Raw genomic sequence first — 24,194 nt, 5'->3', positions numbered from 1 at the left:
CAATGAAATCTTGTAATTTTTTAATTTTTTTTTTATTTAAATATCTGTTATCTTCTTAGTAACAAAAACAAAACATGATAAGACAGTAATTATTCATTCGTGCCTGTGAATTTAGACAAATTAACATAATATGTCAACACTCAGAAGAAAATATATATGAATTCTATTCCATAACATCGTATCACTATAACAAATTTAATTTATGCCAAATTCCAGACTTCGGGCTGACTCCGCTGAGAATTTATCTACAGAAAAAGCCAAGTTGTACCGAGGACCTCGGGATACGCGGCCTTATAGACAAACGAGACATTGCACAGATATTAATTAAGTTACTAAACTTGTACTTTTTCAATGATATAAATATATTGATAATTAATTCTATAAGCGTATTGCATGGAGAGAAAAAGATCCTGTACAAAAGGAAGAAGGATGAAAACGTTTTAAGAAGATAAGGTTTTCACCGAAGAGTGCGGTGCCCTTAAATAATTCAAGCAGTTTCATATATTAGGGTGTATTTGGAGTAAACATAATAAATCATGGAATATAGCGGTCACTGTGACAAATATAGTCAAACATTACGATCATATAGTTATAGGATGTAGATATATAATATTCTGTTATGTTATGGTGTGTGTCGATTTTTAGTTTTTCTAAAGTTATGAAAAATCGCTAATGATAATATATATTTCTGTATCTGTATGATATATAGTTAAGGAGTGTAACATAATAACCACTTCGTTATACGACTTATTTAGATTATTTTATTCGCTGTCGTTTGTAAATGTTGAGCAGAAAATACTTTAGAAAGAAAATTTTACAAATGACATATTGCTTCGACAATTATCAGATGCATCATGAGTTTCAGTCTCTTGTAACTATTTAATAACGTACATATCATTTATGTGTAGGTACAAATTGTTTTAATTAAAATATTTATAAGCCGTACCTATTAGTGTTTCAGAAAAGTGGATCTAAGTCGAAAGTCGCCGTAACACTAGTTTTCTCATGCTCTATAAAATATGCGTTTACGGAAAATATCATAACATAAGTTGCGGGTTTTGTATGACATCTACTAAAACACTACACTGAATCAGCGCAATGGATGAGCATCAAGTTTTTAACTTTGACAGTAGAACATATAAAGGTTACTTTATGAAATAATTACTTAGATGATATTTATTCAGTACACGGCGAAGTACAATATGACTAACAATGGAAACCCATATCACGTAACCAATACATTTTACTTTTATATATGATATTTGTAACCGAATGTTTCTAGTAAATGGTATTTCGAACATTATTTATCCCGCTACTGAGTTTGCATGTACTAAATATGTGCTTCTAATTCCTCTCGTGCGGTAAAGGAAAACATCATGAGGAAAGCTGCAGCATCATCCACTAACCTACATCGAAGCAGCACGGTACAGTAAACTCTAAGCCGTCAAAAACATAGTACATAAAACAAATGTATTTAACATATTTCATATTGTAGATAAAAATATCTTGATTTATATTAATGGTAACATTGATACGACCATCGAAAACAAATGCAATAGAATTGGAACTCGATGAATGAGTTTTTTTTTCATAATCCATTATACGAAACATACACTAAGGTTAAAATATATAACCTTACCTTTGTGCTTGATTAAAAATGGCAACCCTAGATACAGATAAACGTTTTGTTTGTTTCATAATTCGTAGAATAAAGACGAAATGAAATAAAACTTCAAACTCATGCCTTCAACAATGTAAGCTTACTTAAAAAGGCTCAAAAATAGAAAAAAAATCAAAGTTATCGCTTAATGCAAAAGCGAACCCAAGACTACTTAGAGCAAATAGCCTGAAGGAATTTTATCTCTCACGCATTCTTGAACTAAAGTCTGGTGTATAAAGTTTTTATTTCATTATTAGTACTGTAGTTGATTGCGTTAATGAGTCGCTTCCATTTAAAATATCCGTTAATTACCGATCGGTTGGTAATCGTGATACGTTAAATGTTTAATGTAACTTGTCTTTGGAATGCTTAAAGTGCTTCAAATTACAAATGCTGTATTAACTACATAGTATTCGAGCTTAAATTCCTATTTTAAAGCGCTTCAGTCGATTGAGGTTGACAATATTCCGTGTAATTATTAAATATATTGGGTCGAACTATGGCAAAATTTACCAAAACCAATCGATATTTGTTATCACTCGTGCAACTTCATTATTTATTTATTTATTAAGGACCGTCAGCAGTCACTACACTTACACGTGTTATACATAAAAAAACATATTCATACTTAATATAAAGTGTGCGACTCTTTGAGACATTACAACATGCATTTCGCGGTACAATATATAAGAAAGATTTTAAATTAACATGGTTGTTTTTATTACTAACAGTATTTAAAACGAGAGTCTCGTGAACAATTCGTAGATAATGTCGAAATATCGAGCTCCACCAAATAAAAATTAAAAATATGGTAAATATCCCGTTTTAAATACTGTTAGTAATGTACTACATTTAATTTCAAAAATAAGCAATTTTTATTATAATTAACAATTGCAGTAATATAATTTATCACATTTATAACTTATAACAAAATAAATTCAATAAAATAAAAAAGAAAAACAGAAAATTGTAATAAATAAAATAAAATATTAAATAATAATAATAACTTTAACATAAGTAATTATATGTGATAAATGTCGATTTAAATTGAAGTTACCAGTCGCCACCGCCAATAGACATTGGTGCTGTAAGAAGTATTAACCAATCCTTACATCGGCAATGCGCCATCAAGATTTGAAACTAGACGTTATGTCCCTTGTCCCTGGATTACACTGACCCTACAAACCGGAACACAACAATACTATGTCTGTACTACTTGGCAGAATGTGGAAAATTATATGATATCATCTCAAGCAGGCTTTAAACCTACCACCAAGATATAATAACATGAATATAATTAAAAAAATATCAGGGAATTGATCGTTTTGTTTGCGTGGCTTGGTAGATTTCATTTGAGCGGTCTCCAATCTAAAGAAAAAATATTATTATACGTACTAATATTATAAAGAGGTTAAATTTATTTTGTATGTAGTGGGTCATCTCCGGAACATCTCAATTTTTTTTTTGTCACTGGTAAGAAACTAAATCATTCCTGCTATAAGGGCACAAGTTACATTTATATCGATTTTAATTGTAATTGATATGTTATTTGTATAAAAGTAAAGTGTAATACGTACCTATTCAGAGTTATTTAAAATTAATTTTAACTTAAAATAAAACTCAAAGGGGCCGAGCCTATTTTTTTTTAAATTTTCAATCACGTGTATATTTTGCTTCATGAGCAAAACACTGGCTAGAATTTAATCAGGATTCTAGAGCACATTATATAATAACTTCCTAGATTTAAATAGAACTTCTCACGGTAATAGTTCATAATATTTGTGATCATATTTATTGAACCGAGATACATACCTGTACCATTTTATCAGACAGCATGCATAATTGTTTCTGCCGCTCGACGAGGTAATCAAATCGCTGACAGCTCTCCTTATGCATTGATATAAACGTTTCCAACGACGTGTTGGACGTTTGTACGGGTCGCACTGGGGCTGCTAAGTTCCTGAAACAAAAACAAAAAGAAACATTTATTATACTTGAAAAATTATTTACTAAAATCATACAATTATCAACAAAAAATAATATAAAAATAAACACAAGAGTGCATACTACATAACGAGATACCTTAGAAGTAGGTAATGTATCTCGTTATACTTGAACGAAAGCAAACACCGCATCCCGGTTCTTAGCAAACATTGTAGACAGGATGATTGTTAGTGAAATAAACATAGCTAATTTGCTTGTTCTGCAATTCCAACAGCTCAAGAACCGAGAACGAGTTCCGTACAATAAATAACAATGTTAAAACATCATCGTCCGACAATTCAAATGAAGAGAGCTTAGTAAGAGAACCCTCGTAAACAATGCATGTAAGCTAAGGTAATTAGTCTCGAGACGTCCGCTCGGTACGAACTCCGGCACTCGAATGAGAAATGCCACTCGAAGAAAACAAAACTCGCTATTACCTACCCTCCGCTTTTGTTTGAAAAAATTCTCTATTCAAACCGGCCAATGGGAACGGGCGCGCCACAGTACGTTGATTGGCCGACGACCTCCCTTGAGTGCAAGTGGAAATAAAAAGTGCTTGGGTAAATGAGGCGTTCTGTCTCATTTCGTCTTAGGAAGATGATATATGTCTGTTCCGCTCGGTTTTTCGTTTTAATTGCAAACATGAGAGGATGTGTAAAGGGTTGTGAGACCTTGAGTGCCGCACGTGCAGAGGCTGCGGCTCGGGGAAGCGCATTCAACTTGTTTAAATAGGGAGAAGGAGTCTTGTTTATGTCATCCATCTTGTCAGATGGGGGTTACAGCGTAATATTTCTGTATGGCTGTCTCGCAGCTACCTAGATTCATTATGTGGGTCAATTAAAATTAAGTGGCTTTTCATAGTTACAATGCTTAAGCCCTTTTCGCGTATTTTTTTCTATTTTTTTTTTGCCTGATTCAGTTTGTTTTTTCTCAAGATAAAGTTGTTAGTTTACGTTCATTTATTGCATATTAAATTAAAATTAGGACTAGTATCATCTTGACCATAGATGATAATCATCCGTGATCAAGATTCAATGATTTCTATTACGATTTTTTTTTGTAGAATCTTTGACACAGGTCTTTTCTATTTTACTTTTTCTGCTTCAAAAAATACTCACGTATTACAATAATAAGATTAATATTTCATAGACAGTTATAGAACAGTGTCATTTCTATTTCATTTTAATTTTAAACGATGAACATACAATTCATAACTATTAAAAATGTACTTAAGTTTATTTATAGGTACGTGAACATTACAATTAAGAACCAACTATTTTCAATAGAGCTAAGTTGTTTTTAACGACCACTTTCCATGGAGGTTGTAATGACAGAATATTGTACAATCAATCAGTGTTGCATGAAATAAAAAACTAAATAGTCGCGTGTTGAGAGGCAATAACCTAGCAACCCTGAGTAATTGTTACCCACTTAACGCCTACCGATTAATACCTTTCAAAGATCACCGGTGGTGTGCCTACCGTAATCGACAAAAAAAAATAGCATCTGTTATACAAGAGTACCGATAGATGGCGTTAATTAAATATTTCACGTTTCTGAATCGTGCAGGCTAGACATTTTTCCTAAGTATCGTATGCTTTTAGTACGAAACCGTTTTAAAATTAGGCACAAAGGTCATGACATATTAGTGTCCAAGGTTGTTGGCGCATTTACGATGTAAAGAATGGTTGATTTATATTAAAGCAAATGCTTTTGTGCGTTGGTGAACACTTAGCATCAGAGGGACCAGATCACAGTTAGTATGGGTTATGTGTGGGGCCAGTGTTGTTGAGAATGTTCTGTACTATGGACTTTCCTTTATCTTCTAAAACGTATAAACTAAACTTAAAGTAAAATTCCACATATTATGTATAAATTACGGTACGTTTGAAAATATTGTGGTCATAGCATTCAATCGTTTATAGCTCAATTCGCATCATGGTGTGAAAGTATTAATGTATTTCTTTTTAAATTTAAACCTTATAGCAATTATTCGTAAAGCTTAAAATCCTTTGACATTCTTCTATTTGATTACCTTAACTTGTGAATATTACAAAAACTGACCCCCATAAGCGGCAAAACGGTTATTGACGCTAATGGTAAATTTTTTCAACAAAACACCACTGAAGATTTTCTATTGATAAAGTCAATATTTAACAATAGGTTCACGTTAAAATTATTCAGCCTTATTTATAAACTTAATTTAGGAGTTGTATTGGCTATGAACAATTTGTCTCTTTCTCTCATTATTTATTTGGTATTCAAAAGAATAAGACAGCATTATTTATTTTTTAAAACATTCAATGAATTGACACTAATATCATGATAAATACATAAGCTAAGTTTTCATCGATGATAATAATATAAACACTAAAATTTAACACAGATAAAAAATTAAATAAGACAAGTAAAACATTATACAATCAAATGACGCCAATAAAGGTATAGTAAAGGTAAACTTATACAAAGCAGAGGTAAGCCAACTGGGTAATTACTTACCTTATGGTAAGTCACCACTGCCCCTAAATGTTATTGTAACAATGATCAATCACTTCTCATAACACCAACACCACTAAGACTTGGGAACTAAGATCATATGTCTCCTGTATAGTTACACTGGCTCACTCAACAACAATAGTATTGCTCTGTGGCTATAGAATATATGATGAGTGGGTACCCACGGGCCAAAATCTATCACCACGAAAAAAATAATTCAAACAAAATATAACTAATTATTTAATCTAAACAGGCTATATTGAACTACCTAAGGCAAGCAAGTAAACATATGGCTATAGTAAATATATATCAAATATTTAAATATACGTACCTATATATATTTATCTTATTATTTTATGTTTAAATGATTTTGATTTTTAAATAAAATATCTTTATTCGCCGTTCGAAAACATTTATGGCTACAACTGATCTTAATAATAAGTTTTTGAGCGGTTCGTATAAGCACTAATACAGAACAATACAAAAAACTCGTTCTAAAATCATAAACACAAAATGAGAAAGCTTTTGTTATAAGGATTATGGCCTTTCAATATGTTTACATCAATTCATAAGATGTATATACAAAAAAAAAACCTTCATATTGAATTATTATAAAAAATCATTCGATCGAAAATTATTTAGAAGACGTAGTTACCTAGGACCCTACCGTGACAAAATGTTCTATAGCCAAGGGTCTTTTATGGTGCCGCGACGCGTAAAATTGTGTTTAAAATCTTGCCGTTCTTAAAGACCGAACACACCTGCGCAACCAAGCGACCGTGACGTCAGCCTAAGGTTTTTATTTTTAATTCTTTTTTGTGGCACAAAGTCAAATGCACCGTCTGATCTGATGAAGTGCTCTAACACATATAAACGTTGACTTCGTAAATGTAAGCCACACCTTACACCGTTAATACGCTATCCATGTTATCCTGTAATTACATTTGTGGAAAAGAGTAATTACTGAATTTCTTGTCGGTTCTTCTCGGTAGAATCTCCTTTCTGGACCGATAAGCTTTGCATTTAATGCCACACTGTAACATGAAGATTTATAAGCCTACTTATATAAATAATATTTTGATTTATGATTTTGATGTAATGAAGTATGAATAATCTTGAACCCCAAAGAAGGTATGTCCATCTACTACTACTTTTTTGTACGTAGCACCTGACGAACAACCCCTAGATATGTGAATGAAGCGGCGGGCGTCAACTCGTTAGATGGTATTTGCTAAATTTATTTTAATAAAACTTAAGTCATTTAACGTGCAGGATTTCCAGAGGATTGAGGAGCGCCTTCGTTAGTATTTAGATCTACAATAGCTACGTCATATAACTGTCGAGCGTGTAGCAGAACACCAGCTCGCAATCGTACGTCGTCCGTTAATGTACACACACCTTTACTGTTAGGTGCGTTCGTCAAAACTTCCTTGTTATTTGTCTTGCTATTGAACTTACCATCTTTTGTAAAGCAATGGTTAGTGTTCAGAATTTAACATTTCACAACTATTTCTACTAAGTTAATGAAATTCATTTATTCCGTCTCTGTGGATTTTGCTTGTAGTCTAGACTAGACTTTAAAAACCTCAATAAATATATTCCTTACTTTATTTAAGAAATACGAACAAAGCCAATATATTAGAGGGTGAGGAGATAACCACGGTTTAATAGTAAGAGCACCGCAAGAAGAATAATTGACATCGTCATTTCAACGACAAATCAAACGTTAATATTCTGTTCAATCTTTTGATACCTAACTATCTACGAGAACGCTTTACTTTCTTGCCATCTAATTCTCTTTGTCATTCTAAACTTTTTTACGTATAACCCAAGAGATTAGCGTGTTTTTTGCTAAGTTCTCTTTGATATTTTTTATTGTTTTAGTACGTTTATTATAATTTAGTGTAATTAAAATAAAAACAAAAATACCTTCTTCAAGTACATTGTTGAGCATTTTTGACTCGTCATTCCATAAGATTGTATTAAATGAAATCTCAAAAAATACTCAGTAGTCACTCTTATTCACCAATGAGTAATGGGTATGTTCATTAAAATTTATATTCCACATTCATTTTATTAAATGTTGTGGGATCAAATACGATTTGAACCTTGCACAGCCTGACAGAACAGACATCAGTTACATAATTACACTCACAGCGAGTGAAAGTCTTGATATTTTGCAGTAGATATACAGGTGGGAGTAATCACAAAGCCCTACCCCAGTTGTCACGTTTTATCCCGTGTCATATAATTTAATCTACAATTAAATGACCCTTGTCATTTGAAACCATCCAATTTTATGCCTTAAGTGATTTTACTTAGACTTAAAATAGGTAAACCAAAGTACATAGTTTTGGAGATATTCCACCTCGCTCGAATGCAGATTGGTGGATTCACATGTGGCAGAATTCCATTGAAATTAGACATAGGCACCGCTTATTCAATTTCCTCACCGCCGAGCACAAGATGAATTATAAACACAAATTAACTACAGTACATGGGAATTTATTGGTGCTTGCCTAGACTGGATTCAGCAATCATCGGTTAAGACGCACACGTTCTAATGGACTATCTTGGCTTGGAATTTAATGACATATGTTTTTATTACCTCTTTACAACATTTTTACATTACATTACATTAACAGCCTGTAAATTTCCCACTGCTGGGCTAGGCCTTCTCTCCCTTTTTGTGAGAAGGTTTGGAACATATTCCACCACGTGCTCTATTGCGGGTTGGTGGATACACATTTGGCAGAATTTCGTTGAATTTAAACACATGTAGGTTTCCTCACGATGTTTTCCTTCACCGCCGAGCACGAGATGAATTATAAACACAAATTAAGCCCATGAATATGTACAAACCCATTTGTACCCGCACTCATCGGGTAAGATGCACGCTTTCTAACCACGGAGCCATCTCGGCTCTACAAATGTAGAGAATCTACAAATGTAATAACAGCTTTAAAAATATTTTTGATGTCGTCTTAAAGTGCTATCTTCTTTCGATAGCAACTTGTATCTTTGATGCAACGGGTCTGAATACTAAACGAGAGCTTTTTTCATACCATTAGCGTAGGTTTTTTAGTCAAGATGTTCTACTTCAACCCACCCTTCGTCTTGCCCTGTATGATGAATTGAATTAGCTCGTATTTTCGGTTTCTCATGATTTGAACAATATATTTCATCTTTTTTTTCTTTACAATAACTTTAATGTAACTAATTATTACATTATTTTGATGTAATTAGCCTAAATATGTTATCTTTGTAGGAAGTCGAGTGATAGCTGACGAAATGATGTAAAAGCTAAATTAAGCAAGAACTCAACGGACGCGTTTACGAGCCGCGTTGTGTTGTTAAAGTTACTGATTGGAAAATATTAATATAATTAAAACTATTATATTTAATATCCTCGAAAAACATTTATTACAGGGCCACTGTTTTGTTCTAATAATTCTTGTTTATAAATTAATTATATTTTTTATTTAAAACGGTCTGATATTTCAGTTCAGTTGATATTTTCATTCTGAAGGTTTAATCTCTAACGTAACTGACAAATTAAGGCCTTGATCACTCCTCTGCAGGGAAAAAGATCATCTTGATATTGGCTGCATTTATAAATTGATTATGATTATAAACAAATAAAAAAAAAACACTTGCTTGTAATAATTGCACACACAAACTTTTTCAAATTTATCTTTTATTTAAATGTTATAATTGATTTTAAAACCATCCGCCTTTTAATTTTAGTGATGGTTTTTATTAAATGATGATATGCTCAATTTCAACTATCCGGACTCTGAAGAAAGCTCACTACGCTATATGTGTCTATGTGTGCGCACTGCACACACACAAAAGCAACTGTATTCTCAATTCCCTCACTCTTATATTCCGATGGGATGGCAACCTAACGACTTTAGAGACTTTAAGTAAGCCCCATGAATACGGCTGGACATAGTAAAGGGATATCCTATACCTTACTGTGTAAACAACTAGCTCACTCGATCCTAAGCATGCTCCACAACACTAATAAAATTAGAAGTTATTAAAAGTGGTATATAAAAACAATTAGCGAATCTTGCCATCGCGATTTAGAATCGTCTACAATGTAACATAACGCCATCTAGTATCCATAAGTTGAAATATATACATTAATTACGTGTACACTGTGGTTATCTTCACTATCTATTTAAATTTGCTGATCATGCTCGTAAACACGTGATCTAAAACTTAGACCAAAATCTTATATCCACTGAGCCATGTCGGCTATATAAAACAGGAGATACGTTTTTCCACGGATTTGCAGTTACACGGCTAAGCATCGTTCCAACATACAGGATTGATGTTCGATGCGATGTTTTCCTTCATCCAGTATAAGATTAATTCTAAGCGGCACGAGTGCTTGAACTGATGTACAGCATTCGGCCTTCATTTAATTTTTATTTTTTTTAACTTTTTAAGTCTTACTTAACACAATAAAATATATTTTATTGAATAAGTATAGTTTTTAGATTATAAAAAACAAACGATTATTGCGGTCGTCTGAAGGTCTTTTACATAATATACACATGAAACTTATAAATATTAAGAAGAGTTTGTATTCAAACCTACTCAACTCTGAAATAATAACTCCAAGGCAGAACACGTTGTAACCAGAACCAGATATAAGTCAAATATATATTTTTTTAATTATTATTAAATAACTACAGCGAGCCCTAGTGAGTGAGAAGTGATGATGCAGATATTTTCAAAAATAGAACTATATGACGGCCAATAAAGTTTTACATTTCGGACGATTCCCGCCTGGCGGTAAGTCAAGCCCAAAGACATTGGCAAGAAATTTTAATCATACCATACATCGCCAATACGCAACTAACCTCGGCAACTAATGTTATGTCATTGTGCCTGTAGTTACACTAGCTTACTCACCCACAACACTACTAAGATTTGCTTTTTAGGGATAGGATTGAAATGTTATTGCATTGATTGAGTCCTCATTACGCAAGTCATACACTTGCTCGTAGTTGGGTCTGTGGGTAATTATACAGCATTTTTTAAGTTGTTTACTTTTATCAACGGATACAGGCAAAGTGTGTTCTGTCTTGCAATATTGATATGCAGATAAGGCTTATCTCGTTATGAAATTATTATTACAGATGTTGACTTTTCTTGTGTCTCATTACAATACTAGGTCATAAATATATATATATTTTAATTTATATGTAGAAACTAGGAGGGTTCTTTTTTTAAACTATAATAACACTAATATTATTATATGCTAAATATTAATTAAGTCGTTTATTTCTTTTATCTTTAAATATGTATAGTTTTTCTGCTTTCCGTGCAGTTACGAACAAACTTTTCTCTCTGTCTTTCTTTGCCAATCCTAGGCTCTAAGATATTTGTGTTTTGTTTTTTTAATAAATATTTATGCAAATAAATCATTACACGAACAAAAAATATGATCACAATTAAGACTTTAGTAAAATATCTTGCGTGCGCACGCGCTTCTTTTGTTAAGATAATATCTACTGCTGTGAAATATCAAAGCCTCACGATTGGGCTTAAAAACTTTTTGAGTAGATGGTTCGTGACTTAATTCATATCGATTAAGGTTCACGAACTCTATCTAATGTTCCACAGCCATAAAATAATATTATAAAATAAAGTAAGAAAGAAACTACCGATAAAGAGGGGAGCTTGTTCAGAATAAAAGGAAAGGACTCGGAACTTCCAATGACATTTATCACCCTGTAAAAAGTGAATGACTGTTACTACACTCGTTTTAATTGAAGGTATTAAAGGCGGTTTTTCACTTTTCAATATTCGTCATAGCTGACTCATAGTAAATTCACCCCCTATTTGCACGATATTGGGCAATAAATGCTAGATGATTAACTTATTGGAAAGGGCTGAGCTGGATTAATTTCCTTCGGTTATTTTTGATACTATTTCGGAATTAAGAATTTGATTGATTGAATGAAACTGAAAAAAAGTTGGATAACAAAACATAAATCAAAACAAATCATAAAAATATACAATAAAACAAGGAACTAATAATAATTGATATGCAATGTGGCTAACAAATTGGCTAACACTCAGTTAAGGATGACCGTAACGGTACGCGCTGGTTTCCAGTACAAATTTAAGTAATAAATTATAATTAATAATAAATTAAGTAAAAGTAGGAAACAAATTCTTGTACGATGTGACACGTGGTGTATATGTACATTAATATGTCTTGAAATTATATATCTTAAAAAAATATAGATATGTTATCATAACCTTTAGATAAAGCCAAGATGGCCCAGTGATTAGACGCGTGCACTTTAAACTATGATTGATTCCTTTTTTACGTGCTTTATTTGTTTTTATAATTCACCTCGTGCTCGGCGGTGAAAGAAAAGATCATGAGGAAACCTGGATATATCTATTTTCAATGAAATTTTGCCTTGTGTATCCACCAACCTATATTTGAGCGCCGTGGTACGCCGTGGCGAAGTAGGCTCCAACCCTACTCCTCGATAGGGAGAGGAGGTCTAAGCTTAACTGTGGGACATTTACAGGATACCTAGTTTATAAAATAATATACCAATGTTGGTAGATTATTTCTAAATAGAAGCACAGTGAATAGGCTTTGAAACGTGGAAAGCTCTCTGACGAAAGCAAGCAATTCCTAAGCAGGTTACACACTGGCCTAGATTAGAAAATAATTGAATCCGACTTGCGTATGCTCGTTATACTTCTAAGTCTCATTCATAAAACTTAGTAATGAAGTTGCCGAGAGCCATTACAGTCTCGTTGAGCAAAGATTGCTCTCCGCTATTATACCGAGTGTATTACGTTGAAACTTACATTTTCTTGGACAGACATGGAGTACCATATAGAAATTGAGGGCGGCTTAATGAGGACTCAAGAGGTTATTACAATCCGCGATAGTCTGCTTTTTCATGTCCTGGCTGCGTGTGGTTTCTAACTCGTTACTGCTCAAACCATTTGAATCTCAGTGTCATGATATATATAGACTATGTAAGGCAACTGTTCAAACCGGTTAGATTTTAAGAATAGCGCATCCAAACTATACCTTCAATTCTTTGGGGTTGTTATTTTTAAATAATATAATCTAACGCTTGACTGTTATGACACTTGATGGAAAGTTATGATACATACTAAAGGTGGGCGCTTGTTTAGGAGATGCTTATTCAGTCTTTACTTGAAGGTACCGTATATTGTAGGTGGTGGGGAATACGAAGGTCGCGAGGATATTCCAGACCTTATGCGTATCAGAAAACGGAAGCAAATCGTTTCGTACGTTTTTAAGTACGTTAACTGCGTACGGGTGCAGATCTTTGAAGGATTATTATTACTTTATATTTAGAGGCTTTAAATTTGGTAGCCCAATTCTTAAATGTCGTATGAGCCGTCTTGATATGGTCTTGTTGTTTTAATACAATTATTTTGTTTGTTAAGAGGAACAATAAATATCATCCCTAAGCTTCTCTATATCTTGTATAATCTTGTCAACTCATTAGAGTATTCTCAAGGCTATTCTTAGCGTCAGGCGTCATGTAGACCCATCGTAAAAGTCTATCAATTCATTTTCTTGCGATTTTGTCGAACAGCTGTGATGAACTCGGTGACCCCAAATACCAACAAGATGATGATGTAGTATGATATCAGTGGCCAATTTCAACAAAACTAATTCCGGTATAAATTGTTTCCATTTTACAATTCAAAGAGCACAATTTTTTCTTCTTTGTAAATTTATTTATTTAAATATACCTAACAATTTTTTTTATGAACCACTTCCTTAATTAACCAATTGAACTGCTCTTTAAGTTGTAATGATACAATTATTCATCAATTTTATCTTGACATCAAGTGATTAAATAAAAAAAAATGAAAAGATATTTATTGACATTAAATAACAGTAAGCTTAAACTGGTTCAAACCGGTTTTTGTCATAATTAATATGATTGATATAAACCATATATGTTCGTAACAAAATGAACATTATTTATAGTTAAATGTCTAATAAACTCCGCGATGTTCGCAATAAAGTAGAAAAACCTATAAACGCTTTATTGAAAAAAATAAAAAAACTCGTGAAGATAGATTTTACGGTTAATAAAAGGATATAGTGTGTAAATCTTGTTAAGTGCAGCCACTGGTCGGTAGATGGCGCTCTACGAAAATAAATTATTTTATGGTTTAATGAAATTCCTTATAAACTTACCGATATAAGCTCATACAACTCATTGTAAATTGTAATCTTATAACTGAAATAAGTACTAAATATGTTGTTCTGTCAAATTAAAAGTCTTACACGATAAGAAGGTCTTATAATGTATAAGTAAACGACATATTTACTACGTTTTTATTCACTGTTAATAATTTAATATAAAAATACGAATACTAAAAAAGTATGTATATTTTATTCAAGTGATTTTACAAGTACTTTTGAATGGTCATTTTACGGGAGTAGCTTAATGATATATAAAGTATTACTTGGTGGTAGGGCTTTAAGGAAGCTCGTCTAGGTAGGTACCATCCACTCATCAGATATTCTACCGTCGAGCAGTACTCAGTATGGTTGTGTTCCGGCTTGAAGGGTGAGTGAGCTAGTGTAACTAAAGTCACAAGGGACATAACATCTTAGTTCCCAAGGTTGATGCCGCATTGGCGACGTAATAAATGGTTAATATCTCTTACAGCGCCGATATTTAGTGACCATTTACTGACAGATGGCTTATTTATCCGTCAGCTTACCAATTACACAAAAAGGCTATAATAGTCTACCAATAATAAGTAACTAATAAGCCGAAAAGGAACTTTGAAGTAACTTCTTTTTCTTTTAACCAAGTTTTTTGTTTTGGTTTCTCGAAAGTTCTAACAGTAACAGCTCGAATTTTTGGAGATTCCTCGGAAAACACATAAGGCTTGGTCCGCTGGGGACTCACTCCAGTAATGTAGGATGTCTCATAGGATGTTTGCAATAGGAGAATAGAGATTGCACTAGTTTTTTACTCTGTGTAGGAAACGGTCGACGCCACAAAACGTCAGAAAGACAATATTGGCTTATATGCTCAATCCACCAATCAAATCGTATTATTTTATTAGCTTATTTTTTTTTAAATATAGGAAATTGCGAATGGAAATTAAACATGTTTTTATTAAACCATAAAGATAATAAAATATATTACGCTAATTAAACGCCACAATTACCTTGTAATATTGGAGAGAAGTGGTAATTACGCCGTAATTGAGCCGAACGCCGAGCGGGTATTGTGATGAAGTTTCATTCTCTCATTTGATTCATATAATTATTGAATCATTATAGAAAGTTGACTGCAATTGAAAGGTAATAAGTAATAATATGTTATTTGAATAATAGCCCTTAAACGTTTAACATCCACTGCCAAATTGCAATACTCAGTATTGTTGTGTTCCGGTTTGCAAGGTAAGCAGGGTAAGCAGTACAATTTCAGGCACAAGGGACAGTATGGGTTGTAATGGCTTTCACGTGGCCGGTCCATTTAATCCATTAGAAAATAATCACTACATAAAATAATACCGTTTATAAATCTAGTATTAATAAAACACAAATAAATTGATATTCTCTCTGTAAATCAACGAATTAAATGCTAAGTTTACCTTTTGTTATCATCTACAGTGCTCGCTGCTTCGCGTGGAATTCAGTCGGTGACTACAAGAGAACATATCAGCTTCAGAGATTTATCAGCTCGGTAACTTTTGGCTAACTTTAGTTACATAACAATTATTTCAGCCCCAAATCTTATTATAAAATGTCACTAGATTTCTTTTCAACGAATTATTAATATCGATTCCAGAGTTTATCGATCGAGATATCGAGTTTCAGAGTTTATCGATTACAAACAATCGATGCACTTATAATATTAAATAAATTAAATAATTAATAAAATTAAAATATTAAGCCAATATTTAAAAAAAACACCTGCGAAACAATTTATTGATTAGTCATAGTCGTAAACTTGGTATCATAAATGTTTAATGTATTGTTTAGTCTGTATAAATATATCAAAATATTTTATATAATAATATTTATGATAATTTATTACTGTGTTTTAATACAAAGCTGACATGTCGCAATCTATCAACAGACTATGTCCCAAGCTTGAACTCTGTACGAAACGTGTCACAGGCTAAAGATTACGGTATGTCTAAATTATGGCTTGCCGATATATTGTATTATTTATTGGTATTGAAACGTATTGAAATGGTTGAGGAAGTATTGTTTCTTAAGTCACGTTAATTTCGTGTCAAGTCGAGTCGTAAATAAATATTGAAATGTTATTTAAAAGTTTAAACCATTGACAGTTGTGATTATTTATCGATAAAGTGAAGTTCAAGTTATCGAGTATTTGTAAAAGAAATATTTTGCTATTTTTTTTTTTAGCATTAGCACCCCGTAAATGTCTTACTGCTGGGAAAAAGGCCTCCTCTCCCTTTGAGGAGAAGGTTTGGAGCATATTCCACCACACTGCTCCAATGCGGGTTGGCGGAATACACATGTGGCAGAATTTCGTTGAAATTAGACACATGCAGGTTTCCTCACGATGTTTTCCTTCACCGCCGAGCACGAGATGAATTATAAACACAAATTAAGCACATGAAAATTCAGTGGTGCGTGACTGGGTTTGAACCCGAAATCATCGGTTAAGATGCACGCGTTCTAACCACTGGGCCATCTCGGCTCAATTTGCTATAAAGTTGCATATTTAAAGAAGACGGTTTTGGAGAGGACGAAATCGGTCATAATGTTTTTTGTTTTTTTTTTTTAATATTAAACGTCAACTTTTCCTTTGCAATTTTAACAATATTTAAAATCTTTGTAATAGGGTTTTCATATAACGTATAGATATGTTTAAAAAAAAATCTTATTTAGAAAATTATTTGTAATATTACAAAATACATCAAATGAAACGTTAAATATTTGTACTTAAATCAGTATATTACACAAACAAAGAACATGTATCCACATCAAAATTAAAAAAAAAAAATTAGTACGTTAAAGCTAATTGTATATATTCAAAGGCATATTTTTGCATAATTTATCATCCAAAATAACCTCCCAATAAAGTTTAAGTTTATGATAGCGTGGAATTTCACACCCAGCATTTAATTACAGATCCGACCAACGATTCATCAAAATAGTACCGAAATATTAGGCATTATGTGACTTAAATCATTTTCAATATAACGTCGAGTGATTTAAGGCTTCTCTGTAATTGCCATCTTATTTTTTGTAACGCTATTGTGACATTTGAAGTCTTAAGCTGAAGTCTAGTAAGGAAATTAAAACACGCCTTTTTTTAATAGAGATCTACTATAAGTCTAAGAAGAAATAAAAATTATATTGTATTTAAATTATATACATTTATAAAAATATATTTATGTAGAATGTAAATTTATAATTTATTTAAAAGAAATATTCGCTCGCTTATTAAGTCGTAACTCTTAGGTATAAAAAGTACCAAATTTCATCAAATTCGGTTCAGTCGTGCATTGAAAGCGTAACAAATGAACATATAACTTTGAAATGATAAATTATGTCATAAGTTTCAACATTTCACGAGTGAAATATGAAGAGTCAAAAGCTGTGCAGTTAGTTTTTTTTAAATAAGAGTAATGAAACTCTTTTATAAGGAATTACTAATATACTTATTTAACCCTACAAAATAAGCTTGAAGCTTATTAGGATCGATCCTGTGACTTTTTATCATAAACCACTAAAATTTAAATCATTGCGCTGTTGCCATTTTACTTTTAAAATAAAATAAAAAAAAAAAACAAAAAAAAAGCGCTGTAATCATGTACACAAGCCTTTATGGCTTCGTAGAAATGAATACTATAATTTGATGAACGCTCAAATCGATATTTATTGCACTAAAGTGAAAATTACTAGCTTGTTCTTTCAATAACACGAATGCAAAAGTACGAGCGGTCACTTTGAAGTGTTTATTTATTTGCCATTGTAACCCTTATATGTACCCAATAAGGCTTAAATTAGAATATTTGATTAATATTTTACATACAACTTACACCATGTAACACATTTCAATGATATGAATTGCTTATAATAATAAAACCAGGAAATAAATTTATGTCGATTCTTTCTTTCATTTTCTATTCGAAATTTGAAATTATACATTAATTTCAGTTTTAATAAAAACATTCTGATTTCAAATTTCGAATTATAATTTAAAAAAATTAAAACGTTCCAAATTTCTTTACATTGCAATTGGATGTATTCGATTCTGTATCTAAGAAATTTAAATTTATGCATTCATTAAAAATTGCTATGAAAAAAGGTTCTATATAATTATAAAATTATTTACTACGGTCACTTTTATGGGCGAAAGTAATCAAACAGCCGCTCATAATACGACATAATGACATCGTTTTCAATAATAATCAACATTATTAAGTTTAAATAAATTTATTTAATGACTCTACTTTCTTAACTTTATTAGAATTGCTATAATACTATACCATTTTTATCAGTCTTATAAATTCCTCATTTCTAATACGTACAGTCACTATATCCTTCCAACGTTTGTATCCTGAGCATCACAATCCGGATTTCTTTAAGATAAGAAAGAAGACATCTTCTGGACAAGTGCGTTTCTTAACATCAGATATATTTACAGTCAAGCTTAAGCCAATAAAAAAAATCTTGCCGCTATGACGTCACAACGTCACGGATAACCGTTGATTCATATAAATAAGTTGTTTACAAAAGATTTTTTTTTAATTAAAGAGTTCATTGCATCGAAAATAATTCTCAAAGCCAATACAAAAGGTATAGAAATTATTCTCATCTGTCATAAACTTGATGGATCGCTCTGTATATCAAGGATCGGGTTTCATAATTTTTTAGCGTCCATTCGTTCCAAATCTGATTGTAGTCCTCGATTAAATAGTTCGAATTCCTTTATTCAATTAGTTTTTATTTGAAGATTCTCTCAAGAATCTCATTCTCTTTATGAATAAACTTAGTCTACACGAGGTATTATGCTCTAGAAAAACGTCACTGTATCACTTAATTTTATCTAATAAGTAAACTAGGGTGTAACGTGCACTTCGAGGCACGGAGGGGAGGCAACTGTCATTTACTAAAACAAAACACGGTTAATTTTGCAACATTTCAACATTTTTTTTTTTCGTAATAAATATTTTCTGATCTGTGATTTGTTTACACTTTCTGAATGTACTTCCGACTTCTGACGTATTAATGTAATTGTTAATTTTAATTTATTTTTTAGTAAAAAATATTATTTTAATCCTTATTCAAAATAACAAAGAGGTAAAATTTGTTTGTTTGTGTGTTTGTTGAGGGTAAATTCCAGCGCTAATTATTGAAACCTAAAAATATTTTCACTGGTAGAAAGGGTATAAATTATTTTTATATCATATATCACTGTATATTTATTAACAAACTGCATCCGTGGATAAATAAAGCTCTACGTGTATTTAATTATTGTATGCATAAACTTCACGACCTTGGACTTCCAAAAAATATAAAAAATGTTGAAATTTATGTACTCCAAAACTAAACTTCTCTCTGCTTAAATTATTAACCTTGTTGGTTAAATCTATCCTGAATATCGCGGGTTCTAATGCAAGCAAACACCATAGATTGCTGATGTGCTCTCTTGTGTTTGTAATATCTCGTACTTTATGGTTGATAACGTAATTAGGAAACCTACACATACATAATGTAAGATGTCTATCTCTAACTGGAACCTAAAGAAATGAGTTTCAAGACATATACGCTCTTGCTGAGAACTCCACTTCTTTTAAGGGAATACATTTACGGGTTGTTACTCATTATTATATACATGGTTCAACGACCTCATGTTTCTTTTCCTCGTTCTTTTACCTGTCGAAATTAAAAAATAATAATTATACGTTAAATCGATGATGCAATTAAACTGGAAGCAGCTACTACTCGTTATGAAATGTTATTCGAAAACATTAATCATGAGACCATTATCTTAACATAGGTCATAGAGACAATTTTCGTAATATTCGTCTCTACGCTTGTTCATGTATCGTGATGAAATTACTGGATGAATTATAGTGAAACTTAAAATATTGATAGTTAGATTACGTCTAGATATAGTGTACAAGCGTGATCAAAATTTACTTAGTACTATTTACATAAGATCCTAAAATTAAAACTCTATTTGAAATGTCGAGACTTATATACATTTCGCTGAACAAAACGTTAGCGCGATTTAGAAATTAGTTTTCATACAAAACTTTGTACAAAACAAAGCATATTATGACATTGTAATTAATATCGAGTTACAATAATAGTCCTCATTGCTACATAGCGATCACTTCCAGGAAATTTATGTACGAATTTCTAGGCTTTATGTGCTGTATCTCTCATTTGTAAGCTAATACAATCAGCCCAGTCCTAAGCCAAGGTGCAGGGTATGCAAAAAACTTGGCGCCGCGCTTTGGGGGGCGCCTCGCCGATTATGGTCAAGTCTTGGACCATCGCTGAGGCACCCCAGAAAACATGTCTAAAATCTTTTTTGAGGGAGGGAGATCGCCAGAAAATTGCTTACGCGTGCGCTTGTTTTGCTTAAAACGGCGCTGATTATAATAATATATAAATATTTTATTTTGCAAATACTAATAATTTATGTTTCGAACCAAGAATTATTCATGTCTACTGGAACTGGAAACTTATTTTATAAATTAGAATATTTTATCTGTGGTATAAACGTTTTGGTGGACTTTTAAGAAAATGAATTTATGACTAAACTGGCGGGTTTATAATGAATGTCATGGAAAAAAGTAATTTATCGTTGATTCATATAACGGAGTTTAAATTTAACTTATAATAATAATAATATTCTGTTAATGCGACTACATAACAATGAAGTATTAATTATGCAACAATAATAAATAAAATTCTTAAAGTATTAAATTTATATATTAAAATAATTTATAAAACTTAAATTTTTCACAAAGGAGTTTTTATTACATATTCAAATTCTAAGTGAAGGGAGTAACAGGGACTTTAGTTTATATATCGAACATTTACAAAGTAGCGTCAGCAAAACACGGCGGTTAGCAATTATATCTGAGATTGTACTGCCGATTAACCAAGGTAAACCACTCAAACCTATATTGTTGCTTCGCTTTACAACCGAATTAATGCTTGGATGTTTAAAGCCACCATAAATGTGATGCCGGTTAATTAAAGTGGATAAATTACAATGTTGATGGATTATTCTATCATGTTGCCATGGCAACGTTGCTCTTTTTGTCTATTACTATTTCGAACAAATTTTGTTTTATCTATATCAATAATAATAAATAAAATTACTATGAGACTTAAAAAAAAATCTTAGTCACTTTTAAATCAATAATTAAAAAAATACGTCTATTGGAATGTTTTGTCACGATAAAATAATTTTAAAATTTTGAATTTAGAACAAAACAAAAATAAACATCCGCGCACACATTGGTAACAATTAATCATACGTATACATCGCGATTGTGTGTGAAGCGATAGAAGGGATATCAGATTTACGATCATGTTAAAGTAAGAAAGCCCGGTAATCGAATACACGTCTATAATTAAGGATAGTGCATGTATGAGATACACACGCATCGTAAAATACGTTTCCATCGGAGGGCGCGGATTCCAATTTATTTTTTCCCCATCGTTGCACGGCCATTGCAGTAAAGTTGAAATCGTAAAGTTGCGGTGTCTGGCCCAAGCCCCTACTATTGTTGATCCGGAGTTACAACGTTGATCGCTAAATGGAGCTGATCTTTGATATCAGACAATAAACAAACATACATCATTTATATTTTAAGAGTTCTTATGGAACTTTTACATATGTATTTAATTAGACTGAAAAAAAAAAGACCCGCTGTGTTTGACTTTTGACTATCAATAAGTAAGTGTAACTTTATTGAATAAAGGAGTTTGAGTTTGACATTTGTTTTTTTTTTTCATTCTGGCAACAATGTTACACTTAATAAACGATGTCATTTCAAATTATTGTAAACATTTTTTTTACAAATTAAATAATATTAAAATAGTCTTTAAAATTTTAAAAACATTTTATATAACCTGACTCGTTAATTAATATCTATTCGATCAATTTTAATTGCAAACTTCCGTTATTATTTACATATCTAATACATTAATCTGTAATAAAAATTTTATTCTAGAATAATTAACATCTTAACAGGAAACTTATCTTATTCCTAACACGGTATTTATTTTATTAGAATCGAATTGAGATTATTGAATTCAATACAATCAAATATAATAACTCACAATTGTTTCACTTTCTTATTTTATAGGACAAATAGTAGGGGTTGTTCTATAATAATTTAGTAAGGATAGTAAAGGTTCATTTTTCACTAGTTCAAATTGGACGCGCTGGGTAGTGGGATGATTTTTTGTTGCATTTCAACGTTTTGAATGTGGGGTTCTTTCGCACAAATTATACCCTTGCTGGTATAAAACACGCTTGATTATACCTTCACGCGTTAGATAGCCCTAGTTCGGATGATTTGGAAATATATCGCTCGTAAACCACACGTTTTTAAAACTGTGATAATTAAAAACGAATTTAAAGGGTCTTCAAAATGTCATTTAGAGTAGATTCTCGGGATATTTTGATGGCATATGTGTTGGTAAATAGTTATTTGAACGAGTGACTGATTTTGTTTTTAACCGATCTCACGTGGAAACCGGATATAACTGGAACTACTTTACAAGACGGGTCTTAATATTGGATACTAGAGAATGATACGAGTCGCCTGATTATTAATTGTTATTTGAGAATTGGTATTTCTATCTTCCGTTTATAAATAGACATTTTTAAATCCATAATACTCTTTACCAGATCATATAGATGTTACGTAAGTATGAATTGAAAACCTATTTATAAATTTTTACGCAGAATATTATATCAAATATATGCCTATGTTATTTAATTAATGGAAAATAGTAATAACTGCATTTCCTGCCGGTTGGTCACAGAAAAACGAGTACTTAAGCAAAGTGGAGGTAAATCTCAATTTAATTATTCTGTTGTTAAAAATATTCGAAAATAGGGAGTTATATCGAGATTATTAATTTAATAAATAAAAAGGCAAAATTTATAAAAATCAAATTATAATTTTCTTATAAGCATATCTGTTCACTCGCGATAAAGACTCCAAGTTGAATTATCGGTGTGATTATCGTATATGTCACGCTCGTATATACAAGATATGTTAGTGCGTGATATTACTAACGTAAGATGGCAAGATACAAATTCGTTTATATTTGTTAATAAACGCCGATAATTTTATATAGATCGGCGCGCCTTCGCGAATGATCTATATCTTTCGTACATCTTAATGCGTTCGTGACATTACTTCTAAACTCTGTCGTATTATTCCCTCCCTAGTAGAGAACTCGTAAAACAACCCCAGAACATAACTTTACCCCACGATACAAGAACCTACTCTATGGTTTGACTATCAATGGTTTATTAGTGGGGAGGCTGCGGTTATGAGATATGGTAGACGTTCAAATTGCGCAGTATCTGTGCTGAGACTATTGTAAGAATAAATCTTTATAGCCGGCTTGAAAAATAGGGTAAAATATTTTGACGTGTTCATACATAGCTTTAAAATTTTTCTAAAAATAATCTAATTGTAATGTTTATTAATACTATCAGTAACAAAACTTGGTTAAGATTGTCCCGCTTATGTTTGTATTATCATTACATAGTATAAAACAAAGTCGTTTACCGCTGACTGTCCCTATGTATGCTTAGATCTTTAAAATTACACAACGGATTTTTGTGCGGTTTTTTAATAGATAGATTGATTCAAGGGAAAGGTTTATATGTATAATACATGCACATGTAGTAGAGAAACACTGATAATTTTAGAGGTTTCTGAAGTGATGTCGTAAATAAACAAATTTTTTGCGCATTGCTGAATGAACCCTACGAGATAGATCAAAATAATGTACAATAAT

General features: G+C 31.8%; 1 protein-coding gene across 2 annotated transcripts in view; it reads right to left on the bottom strand.

Annotated features, from left to right (window-relative positions):
- Positions 1–24,194, bottom strand: part of LOC125072783 (protein Wnt-4-like) — an 83,995-nt gene that overhangs the window by 8,417 nt on the left and 51,384 nt on the right. Inside the window, exons 1-2 of one of the 2 annotated variants that reach the window (XM_047683476.1) lie at positions 3,743–3,866; positions 3,473–3,620 (exon numbers count right to left, since the gene is read on the bottom strand). In XM_047683476.1, coding sequence (XP_047539432.1) covers positions 3,473–3,620; positions 3,743–3,795 — 201 coding nt within the window. In that variant the 5' untranslated portion in view covers positions 3,796–3,866. Of the gene's footprint in view, positions 1–3,472; positions 3,621–3,742; positions 3,867–24,194 lie in introns of those variants that run through there. The other variant, XM_047683475.1, reaches the window with a different exon arrangement.

The sequence above is a fragment of the Vanessa atalanta genome, chromosome 22, assembly GCF_905147765.1.
Source record: "Vanessa atalanta chromosome 22, ilVanAtal1.2, whole genome shotgun sequence".
Lineage (NCBI taxonomy): Eukaryota > Metazoa > Arthropoda > Insecta > Lepidoptera > Nymphalidae > Vanessa > Vanessa atalanta.
The sequence above is the reverse complement of the archived record's forward strand: the minus strand, read 5'-3'. Positions and strand labels throughout refer to the sequence as shown.